Here is a 10,792-nt window from a genome sequence, read left to right as displayed (position 1 = left end):
TAGTGGTAGGGTTTCCAACTATTGGAATTAGGGTTAGGGTTTCAAAGTAGGGTGACAAAATAAGGTTAGGGTTTCAAATTAGGGTTAGGGTTTCCAAATCGGTGTAGCATTTTAAACTTGGGTTCAGGTCTTAAAGTAGGTTTTAAAACTGTGGTTAAGATGTAAATGTAGGGTTTCAAATTAGGTTTAGTGTTTAAAAGTAGATTTAAACCAAGTTTAGGGTTTCAAAGTACGGTTTATACAATGGTTATGATTTCAAACTTGGCGTAGGGTTTTCAATTAGGACTTCAAACTCGTGTTAGGGTTTTAAACTATGGTAATGATTTCAAATTGGGGTTAGGGTTGTCCATTAGGATTTCCTACTAGGGTTACGGTTTTTAAGTAGGGTTAGCATTTCAAAGTAGGGTTTCAAACTAATGGTAGGGTTTCAAAATATCTTTTTTTAACTCGGGTTAGGGTTTCAAAAGTGCATCAAATGTCATTTGAGTGTAATCCACTGGCACCACATGGCAAAATTGAATCGAATGACAGCTTGTATAGTAAATCGAGCTCCGGGCACCATGTGCTAAAAAACCCACAATTTTTAGCAATTAAATTTATTTTCTCAGCAGGTAACAAAAAAAAACATTGACATGCAAGCATTTTCAGGGGTAAAGGTTAACGATTGGCGAGCGTCATCCTGGTGGTGTTCTCCACCATCTTGTGATAGTCGGTCAGCTTGTCTGCAAGTCGCTCATAAAGCTGAAATGGCAGCAAAACGCCGTGGCGTCAACATGAAGTGCTGGAACGGGAAGAGAAAATGAGGTTGCGGCAGAGGAAGACTCACTCCTTGGTTCGTCTGCGTGTCCTTGAGTGCCGCCATCAGATGATCGATTGGCGTGTACGGCAGCCACACGCACGGACTGCGCGCCGACAGCGGCGCCTGAGCAGCAAAAACATTTTGCGCGGCGCGTCAGCCACTGATAGAAGCAAAACAATCATGTACGTGCCCTCAAGTGTGTGCAAAAACGACATGATGCGTGTGCCACTGCGCTCACTAGCGTGCGCACGGACAAGTGTGTCATTGTGCTTTACAGCGCGTGCAAGCATTACCTTGATCCCAAAGTATTGGTGTCCACGTCCGAGCAACGCATCCACGTACTCAATCACCAGTTCAGCTGCTGCGTCCAACAGGTCAAAGTTCAAATAGAGACGTAGCAAAGCTGCTGCATCCACTTCCTGTGCAGGGCAAGAACAAAACTGTTGACATACTACGACCACATCAATCTGTTAACATCCCGATTACAACCGCACCATAAGGCACTCGCAGCTGTTTGATGCTCTTCTGAGGGAGTCCGGATAGAAGAGTGTTACAATCATTAAGTCTAGTGGAGATAAAAGCATGGATACGTTTCTCCTAATCTACTTGGAGTTGAGTTCCATTTTCAGCCGCTAAAGGGCTGTTTCAGTGATTGATTGGATACGACTGTTGTTTTGGATTTGATCTTTAAAAGACATGAACTGTTTACTAGCAGAAGTCCTCCTTTCTCTGTTGCCAAAAACAATCACCTCCGTTTTGTTTTGGTTTAGCGGGAGAAAATTGTGGTTCATCCAAGTCTGAATTTGTTTTTAAACAGCGACACAACAATATCTGCAAAGCCATGATATCCCGCATTTGACCTAAGGGTAACATAACAGACGTGTGTGCAAGTCCGGTCCTCAACATACTCTATCCCACCTGTTCTCGATGCCTCCCTACCACAACCCACCTGATTCAAATCATCAGGATGATTATCAGGCTTTTGCAAACCTTGCTAATAAGATTCTGATTTGAATCAGGTGGTTTGGAATAGGGACACACCTAAAACAGACTAGACAGGGACACTTGAGGACGAGACTTGGGCACCCCTGACATACACAAACTGAACAGAAGGCGTCTAAGGACTGACCCCTTGAGGGTCATCACGTTAAAACTTCGAGCAGTCGCAAATTAACTCCTTGTTAAGACCTGACACATTTTGTCCTCCCAAGTTCCAAACAGTATATTTTGATCAACTGGATCAAACTGAGATCCAATCAGACTGGCACCGACACCTTTCGGAGGTCAGTGTCAAATCTTGCAGTCTGGTGCAGCTGAACGGATCCATGTCATACAGATTTCTACAAGGACAGTGGTGGAATTGCTGATTATTATGCAGACGGCATGCTGCCGTAACGGGATGTTTGTGAGGTTTCGGAAGCGCACTTTGTAGGACTTGATGAGCCAATCGGGTGGCTGCACACCGTGCGACAACAGCTTGACAAGAACTTGGCGGTGGTGAAGGCCGTCGGACGACGGGAACTCCGAAAGGAACCACGACAGGAGGCGCCAGGCCTCGTCTGCAGCACTAAAAACAAAACAAAACAAAAAACAAACAAACATGGTGTGATGTCTTCAGCGCTAAATGTCCAGTGGTCACTTAAAGCGTCCCAACCAAACCTGCACTCTTTGGTGTTGACCACAGACGAGAGCTGATTAGCCGCCAACCATAGCCAGGCCTCGTTTTGAGCCTCCTCGCCACCAAACTGAAGTTTGATGCACCTGACGACGACAACAAAAGCTGTCGGCCATCATTTCCACACGACAACGTCAACTCCTTCACCACCATTCATGAGTGTGCTCATCAGATTGGATTTTCAACGGTGATTTCAATGATACGACTACTTTTAACAATACTGCTTCTCCATCTGCCACTGGAATGGTATTCTTATCGGTACTTAAAAAAAAAAAGAACACTGGAATTAACAGTGCTTTATCTTTTTTATTTTTGCGGGAGGGTCTGATGCTGCTCTGCTGTCAATTTCAAGCTTGGAAAGAACTTTATTGATGAACAACTGCCAGTAGATAGAGCGGCACCATTTTGAGTGTTTGTTAGTCAGTGCGGGGGGGAGAATTCCTCAGTGCTCACCTGAAAGTTAGCGCGTCAAAGATGGGCGCCAGCGGCAGCTTGAAGATGCCACACAGCTGCCGTGCAGATGTGAACAGGCCGGCGTCCAGCAGGAGGCGCACCAGCTCTGGAGGGCTGGCGCCGCCTGAACACAAGGGGGTGAATGCACACAAGCGTCACGCTTTAACAACGGCAGGGAGGTCGACAAGGTTGCGTACCTGCGACGGTGGCCACCCGTGGTTGATGTTGCACAAGCTCCAGTCGACAGGTGGCCATCATGAATTCTTTCTCCAGGTCGCGCAGCTCCAAAATGTCCACCTGACGCTTGACTGACACACAGGAAGCTCAAACCCAGTGGCACTCAACAGATTTTTTAGCCCAAATTCTTTTTCAATCGATCATTATTTGAAATCCACATTGTCCTGCATCAACGCTTGCAAATTCGCCAACTGAATTCACCAGTTTTTTAACCTCTCTTCTTATTGGCTAAAAAATTCTCCAATTAGGATTTTTCACCCTCTCTGCAATGATTAACAACCCCACAAGATGGCAGCAAAACTCAGGATAACAATGTCAACGGTTTCCTAAGTTCCAAGTTTTCACATGCTTGGTGTTGATTGACAGGCTTCAAGTCTGACCTGGAGGGCCCACAAAGTCGCCGTCAGCGTTTCGCTTGGGAGATGCTCCAGGACGCTCGGACTGCGAGAAAAACAAAAACGCCCCAAAAAAAAAACATTAGCCACGCAAGTGCGTGCGAAAGGCGTCGAGCAATGCGCGTGTGTACCTCGCAGACGGGCAGAACCATCCACGCGTATTCGGGTCGTATCAGGCGCAGACAGTTGATGGCGGCCAGGAAGCAGTTGACCTGTTTCTTTAAGCCGTGTACCGAACAAACCTCACGACCCAAACGCACACCCAACTCCAACATCACTGTGCCCGCTACACACACACGCACACACAGAGGATGTAGCAAGCGTGTGTGTGAACATTTGATGCGTTTTCAACGCTGCATACCTTTCCTGTAGTTGTGTCTGTTAATGTGAAATGCGTAGAGGAGTTCGTAGTAGTTGTGCGTGAGAAGGTCGACACCTCTCGCCCGAGATTCAATGATTCCGACCACCTGATGAGACGGGTGGGCACATGAGTGGGGAAGGGGGCAGGGCCAACTGTTGCGCGACCCCATTGGAGTTTCATCAAACTGCTCGTTTATTCTGACCTCGTCATGCAGGTTGACGTAGGAGAAGTGGACCAGGTCGTAAAACTGAGCTCGCTCGCACAGAACCACCACCAGCTGACGGAGACAATCCAGCTGCCTGCACACACACACACACACACACACGCACGCACACGCGCATGTAACGTGTGTGTGCGTGACACATGTGTCCGTACTCACATGCTCGAGTCCGGGTTCTGGATCAAAGCCTCATAAGCTTCACTGTTGTGTCCGAGGTCCAAATGATGCTTGAAGATTCTGGTCCACAAGGCCGCCTGCGCACAAAAAACTTTTTTTTTGTTCTATTTGGATTTTACGTTTCTGTCCACCATGGGTGTGTGTGTGTGTGTGTGTGTGGTGTAAGAGAGAGTGGTCACCTGACTGCTGACGTCACTGACCGCCTCAGCCAGCGCAAACGTTGCTAACTGGATCACAAGCTCCGGTAGACCAACATCCTCCAGCAGACGCAGCACCTGAAATACACGCACACACACGCATTAGCGTCAGTCCCATGATCATTATCAACATGAGCACAAACCTTGTTGTAATAGCGCAACACGGGCGAGCAGGCGGTGGCTTGGTCGTCATGTGTTCCCGTCACTCTCATGAGAAAATCTTCCTTCTCCACCTCGGTGGCGGCTTCCTGGAAGCACTGCAAGGCCTGATTCCGGGGAGAGGTGAAAGGTTTTGCAGCGTGTCTAACCTGTTGAAGTCGTGTGCGCGTGTGTGTGTGTGTGTGTGTGTGCGCGCGAGCGCATTTGGGTGCGCTCACCTTGTGACCTTCTCCGTTGGCAAGGTAGCATTGAGCTAACATGAAACGGCAAGAGCCGATGTTCACCTGACACCACGGTCCAATGCGATGCACGTAGTCCTGCGCACACAAAAACGAGAGCTGACAGACGTGTTTTGCTGAGCGTCAATTCAGTTTGGGGCCGGACCTGTTAGCGAAAACACTCGATGACACGATTGCGACACTGAGCCAACTATATCGAAGCTTTGCGGTCATTCGAGAGCCATTTCTCAAATGCGTTTGGGCTTCAGAAAATTCAAAATATTTTGATAGATCTTCAGGTTTTCACATTCACAGTAACGCTTATTTATTCCAAGTCATTCCAAATATGCAGGACAGACCCATCATACTCCCACATTTGCCTCCTCCATAGCGAGTGATGGCATCACAGCAGATGCGCTCCACTGACCTGCAGCTGAGTGTACTGACAGTTGGCCATGAGGCATTCTGGGAAGTGGAAGGTCGAATTGCTGGGCCAACTACGACACAGAGGTTAAGTCAGAACAACAACAACACACAAAGCATCCGTCACGCCCACACGACAACACCACGGCCACATGCTGGCCACTGTCATGGCAACGGCGATGAGGATACAGCAGCCGAGCGAGCAGCTGAAGCACGTCGGCCATCGAGTCGTTCCAGGTGGTGCCGACGCCGCCTGCCGCAGCGCTCTGGGAAAAGACGTGGCGGATGGCCAGCTTCCGGCCGCAACTCTGGTAGAACATCTCGACTGCAGACTGCCGACTTGCCGCTGGAACACATGAGCATGAGTTTGCACAAACGCATGAATGACTCAACTTCACCACCACAGTCACGGCTGGAACGCAAGCGCACGCACACTAGAAACGTTTCTCAAACACGCCTACACGCACACAGACAGAGCAGAGCGGTGGTGTTGGTGGCGACCTGCGGTGTTGTTGATGAGCACAGGGGTGTCGCTGAGGTGTAAGGCGCTGAGATGCTGCAAGTTGGCGTCTCTGGACAAACACCGGAGGGGGAAGATGAAAGGTCACAAGGGGAAGCTGCGCTCACTTCGGCTCAAGCGCGCGCACTCACGCGGCGTCGTCGGCGACCTGCACGCCGAAGCTCCGACTGAGGTGCCTGAGCAGGAAGTATGACGACAAGAGCTGAGACGTGCGGGGGATCACTTCCTGTTGGATCTGAAGTAGCTGAGACCCTCCGCCCGGCAACACCTGAAGCAGGCGCACACAAAAGCTTTTGTTGGAACGGTAGCGCCTCTGTCCGATTTTGACCCGGGCAAAACCCAGCTACGTGCGTACGTACGTGTTCCCCGAGGCGCAGGCAGAGCTTGAGGAGGAGCAGCGCATCCCGGCAGAGGAGCGTCCGCGTGGCACTCATGTGACTCAGCGCTTGACACACCAGCGACACGGCAGTGGCGCTCGAGTACAACTGAGACGCGCTCACGCGTACGCCCAGGCTCTCACCTGAAAACACACAAACGCGCGCATGCACACGCGTAAACACACACGCATGCACAAAACACTTTGTGCCATATCATGTATAAATTTGTGTTGGTCTACCCAAAAAAAAAAGTCGAAGCCTCTTTGTATCCTTGAATTTAATTTCGAGGTAAGTACAAATCCTCCAACACTTTCAAATTCAACTTTAGATAAAACTCGAAAGAGCTAAGAGAAAATAAATTGCCCCAAAGTAATAAAAGAATATACTAAAATAATATCAATAAAGGGCGGCACGGTGGCCTAATGGTTAGCACCATGGCCTCACAGTGAGAGACAACATCGGGCGTGGGTTCGACCTCGGCTCCGGCCATCCTGTGTGGAGTTTGCATGTTCTCCCCGTGCCTGCGTGGGTTTCCTCCAGGTACTCCGGTTTCCTCCCACATTCCAAAAACATGCATTGTAGGCCGATTGAACACTCTAAATTGCCCCTAGGTATGAGTGTGAGCGCGGATGGTTGTTCATCTCTGTGTGACCAGCAATTGGCTGGCAACCAGTTCAGGGTGTCCCCCGCCTCCTGCCCGAAGATAGCTGGGATAGGCTCCAGCCCCCCCCCCGCGACCCTAGTGAGGAGAAGCGGTACAGAAGATGGACGAATGGATGGATAATATCAATAAAAAACAACGAGCAAAAACAAAAAAAACGACTGTTCTTGCTGTGCGCGCTTAGGCCTCTTAGGGGGCAGTGTGGTGAGGGGACTTCACTGAAGGCCCGCCACTGTCGAAACCACACACAATTAAGCATTTCGGCCTTGTTTTATCTTAACATGAACTCAACAGTAGCAACGTCTGATAGGTGACTAACAAGCGAATGACAGCTGTCCTCTCGTACACCTCGAGCTCGTCCGTCGGACACGGACAAACCACGAGAACGTCACAAATAAATAATTTGAAAAAGAGCATCAATCATTTCGGACACTGCGACAGTGACACAAGCTCCAACAATAAAACAACTTTATTTTTTCTCACTCCTCCAACTTTGTGTGTGTAGTGTGAAAAATCAGTAAAACCGTAATAAATTAATAAATAAAACTCAAACTAGGTTGTCATTAAACAGCAGAATCGCATCATGTCACACATTTGCTACGCAAACATGGTGCATTCGAGTTACTTACTCAACTTGCAAACAGACTACGTTGTTCTGCACATTAATTTCTCCTTGAATATCATGTTTTAATGATTGAGCAAAACCAAAATTGAAATCACTAAGTTGTCCAGCCCTATTGTGGTGTTACTCACAATCCTTCACCCAACTCCTTCAAATGATGACGTTACTTTGGTTCTTGTCAAGAGAAGAAGGGAGGAAAGAAGGAAGGCAGAGGCCGTACCTGGTAAGAGTGGACCATCTCCAAAGTCCGAGTCCGTCTCCATGTCCAACTCCCTCAGGACAATCAAAATGGCTGCCGTCAGATTGCGAACGTCCTGCAGTTTTTTCTGGACCTCCTCCATCACGTTTTGACTGCACACACACGCACAGGGACACAATGACCATGTGACATCAACACGTCCGCGTGTGCGTGCGCGTGCCACAGACTTGTCTTGAGCCAGCATTTTGTCTAGGATGAGCTCGGCGCTCCTCTCGGGCGACTGGGCGTGTTGTAGCGCGCTCTCCATGTCGGACGCCATCTCAGAGGACATGCCGTCTCTCAGCACGCGCAAGCATGACATCAGCGCGGCCACATCCGCAACCCCTGACGATTCTGAACACACACGCGCACACATGCTTCAGGAAACGTACGCGCATATGCGGGAATGAGCTCGGCGTTTACCCTCGGTGAGCGCCGCGTCGTCTTCGGACGGGAAATGGTCGTCGGAAGACAGGTAGAGATGATCGACGGCGAAACAAGGCAGCAGGAAGGAAAGGAAACCCTAATCGGGGCAAGCGCACTCGTCTTGGCGAGGACAATGTGCGGAGAAATGGCGCCGTAGCTTCACGTACCTTCTTGAGCAGACATGCCATGTGACTGTGAGGGCTGACGCTGATGGCGAGCGGGGTGGAGAGAACCTCCTGGTACTGAAGACAGCACGCGTACAACTTGGACCAAAATTCCACCTGAAGGTGGCGATATTCCTCCTGGGAAAACTCAAACTCCGTCACGCTGCTCTGGAGCTGAACACGCAAACACAAACATTTCAGAACGAGGTTGCAGATGAACCCTGATTTCAGAGCGGCAATTCATCACTTTGTGACTTCTTCCTTTGCTGGGATAATATTTTTCAATTTCCATCCTTTATTTTTTTGTAGAATTTGAAGTTAAGCAAGGTCTGGGGGACATTAATCCATTGTCAAAATGGTTGTTGAATCCACCTTCTACAAGTGGGCCAGTTGCCCATTTTGAGCCACAGCGGTTCAAAAAATTCAGTCTCAAAAGCGGCAAATCAGCGGTCACAGGTGGTTTTCTTTCTTTTCTCTTCATGTCAGCATCAGTGGGGCCTCCATAAGACAAACCCCCACCCCCCAAACTCTCCCTCAACACAAATTTTGATCGTTGGCATGACGATGAGGCTCACCTCATTCTCCACGGCCAGCGTGACTTCTTTCTTCAGCCCCTCCCACGAGACATCGGGGAGGACATCAGGGCCCCGCCGGAAGATCTGATCAAGGCGGCGGCACAAGTCAAGATGGAGATTCACCCGTGCAAACAACGTCGTCACGGTGACAGGCGCTCACCTGGAGAGCTTTTACGATGGCCGTTGTCGTGAAGCGAAGTGGCGAGAAGATGACGTCCAAGTAGGTCTCCTGTCAATCATCACATCAGAGCTCACGTATCGCGGCGTCCGACTTGATGGCAACGGCGACTGATTGACAGACGACTTACTCGGGGGTCCTGATCCACGCCGACGTGTACCTCCTCCTCCGGGCGAGGCTGAACAAACACCTGATTCCACTGACCCGGCACGTTCCTGACCAACAATGAAAACTCACATTTTCACCGAGAGGAAGGGGACAGACAAGCACAGAGAAAGCTGCAAGCCACAGAAAGTTGTGAGCAGTGTTGTTTTTGGCAGGCCTTTGAGATTTAGTCTTAGTCGTTTGGACGAAAACGCTTATTAGTTTTCGGCACATTTAGTCATTCCTAGTCGTGATAATTTTAGTCGACCCAAACTCAAAAAGGTTCTAGTCCATTTTAGTTCAAAATAGGCATACAAGCTTTCCACCCAAGAGCAAAGACTTTCTGATGGACATAAAGGATTATGAATTACAAACAGATAAAAAGTGGCAACAGTGAAATCGATGCTCATTGCTCCAAAATAAGCCGAGAACAAAAACTGTTGTGGCTTTATTTCACTTCAAGCCACATAAAATAAAAAAAAAATGTTTTAACAACAGCGGCTTCTAGTCGACTTGTTCAAACAAACGCTATCAAACAAATGTCTTGTTTACTTGTACCAGCTTGCGGTTATCAGAGCAAAGTAAGTAGCTTTGCGAGTGTCACAGTCGCCGTGATCCGTCAAAAGGAACGCGTGTCAGCGTGTGAGCCGAGACGAATGACCGCAGACGTGTTTGTGTTTTGTTGTGCCCGCGTGTGCACGCCGCATGCGCCCTGCGTGCTGTCCTGGTGGTGGGCGTGCCCAAACCAAAGATAGCTTGCACTTCATTGCAATGTTTTGAAAGACAGATGACTTGTAGAATAGGAAGGGATGTCCTAAAATTTGAACGTCTGACGAACCACGCGCTAACAATTTCGTCCCGTCTCGTCAACGATAACTTCATGTACGTCACGTCATGTTCTCGTCATTGTCATGAAAAAAAGGGGCATTCACAAAATATTTTTGTCATCATCATCATCAACATCGTTGATGAAAACAACGCTGGTTGTGAGCATGAAGAAAGACGCCTGCGAGAAAGGAGGAAGTTGCAGATGGATCGGAAGAAGGAGAGAGCGCCAGAGCACAGATTTTGACTGACTGTTCAAAGTTGATGTATTTGACAATGCCGTTGTTTTCGTCGTCAAGCCACAGGGCCCAAATGTCACTGGCGGTCAGCGTGAAGTCCACCAGCGTCTCCTGCGGCCAAACATTGCAGCCGTTCACGCATCTGTGATGTCCAGCCGACGTACGCTCGTTCGACTTACTTGAGCGCAGAAGAGCGACGAGATGTGCTCCAGGCTGTAGCGGTTGTTGTCGGTGGCCAGCAGCTGCAGTACCACAAACTGGCCTCTATGGGGCGCCGCCAGGTACACAGCCAGGCGAAGCCCGGAGGCCGAGCCGGAGGTCAGGCGCACACGGTGGCCGGCACCCAAACACCGCCCGGCGCCCTTCCACACCAGCGGCATGTAGTCCAACATGTCGGCCTCCAGCACGCACGCCTGATCCTGAACACACATGCAAACATCACATTAAATTATCATACGTACGGCCATTTGCATATGTTGACGTCTTACCCGAAGTGACCACATGCGCAG

The 10,792-nt window shown here is 49.4% G+C and overlaps 1 protein-coding gene across 4 annotated transcripts in view; it reads right to left on the bottom strand.

Annotated features, from left to right (window-relative positions):
• Positions 1-586: 586 nt before the first annotated feature.
• Positions 587-10,792, bottom strand: part of nup160 (nucleoporin 160) — a 13,131-nt gene continuing 2,925 nt past the window's right edge. For 3 of the 4 annotated variants that reach the window (XM_088299335.1, XM_088299336.1, XM_088299337.1), the window contains exons 5-34: positions 10,772-10,792; positions 10,463-10,702; positions 10,297-10,394; positions 9,206-9,290; positions 9,058-9,126; positions 8,898-8,981; positions 8,326-8,496; positions 8,156-8,255; positions 7,921-8,086; positions 7,715-7,845; positions 6,194-6,354; positions 5,966-6,102; positions 5,816-5,886; positions 5,504-5,660; positions 5,319-5,388; positions 4,892-4,990; positions 4,658-4,780; positions 4,497-4,592; positions 4,300-4,394; positions 4,123-4,219; positions 3,921-4,026; positions 3,691-3,845; positions 3,545-3,605; positions 3,125-3,235; positions 2,928-3,051; positions 2,459-2,560; positions 2,225-2,366; positions 1,093-1,218; positions 827-922; positions 587-741 (exon numbers count right to left, since the gene is read on the bottom strand). The exon at positions 10,772-10,792 is cut by the window's right edge and continues 170 nt beyond it. In XM_088299335.1, coding sequence (XP_088155461.1) covers positions 658-741; positions 827-922; positions 1,093-1,218; positions 2,225-2,366; positions 2,459-2,560; positions 2,928-3,051; positions 3,125-3,235; positions 3,545-3,605; positions 3,691-3,845; positions 3,921-4,026; positions 4,123-4,219; positions 4,300-4,394; positions 4,497-4,592; positions 4,658-4,780; positions 4,892-4,990; positions 5,319-5,388; positions 5,504-5,660; positions 5,816-5,886; positions 5,966-6,102; positions 6,194-6,354; positions 7,715-7,845; positions 7,921-8,086; positions 8,156-8,255; positions 8,326-8,496; positions 8,898-8,981; positions 9,058-9,126; positions 9,206-9,290; positions 10,297-10,394; positions 10,463-10,702; positions 10,772-10,792 — 3,378 coding nt within the window. In that variant the 3' untranslated portion in view covers positions 587-657. Of the gene's footprint in view, positions 742-826; positions 923-1,092; positions 1,219-2,224; positions 2,367-2,458; positions 2,561-2,927; positions 3,052-3,124; positions 3,236-3,544; positions 3,606-3,690; positions 3,846-3,920; positions 4,027-4,122; positions 4,220-4,299; positions 4,395-4,496; positions 4,593-4,657; positions 4,781-4,891; positions 4,991-5,318; positions 5,389-5,503; positions 5,661-5,815; positions 5,887-5,965; positions 6,103-6,193; positions 6,355-7,714; positions 7,846-7,920; positions 8,087-8,155; positions 8,256-8,325; positions 8,497-8,897; positions 8,982-9,057; positions 9,127-9,205; positions 9,291-10,296; positions 10,395-10,462; positions 10,703-10,771 lie in introns of those variants that run through there. The other variant, XR_015844143.1, reaches the window with a different exon arrangement.

The sequence above is a fragment of the Idiotropiscis lumnitzeri genome, chromosome 6 (assembly GCF_059441095.1).
Source record: "Idiotropiscis lumnitzeri isolate Australia: NSW breed Sydney's pygmy pipehorse chromosome 6, RoL_Ilum_1.0, whole genome shotgun sequence".
NCBI lineage: Eukaryota > Metazoa > Chordata > Actinopteri > Syngnathiformes > Syngnathidae > Idiotropiscis > Idiotropiscis lumnitzeri.
This window is presented reverse-complemented; position numbering and strand designations above follow the sequence as displayed.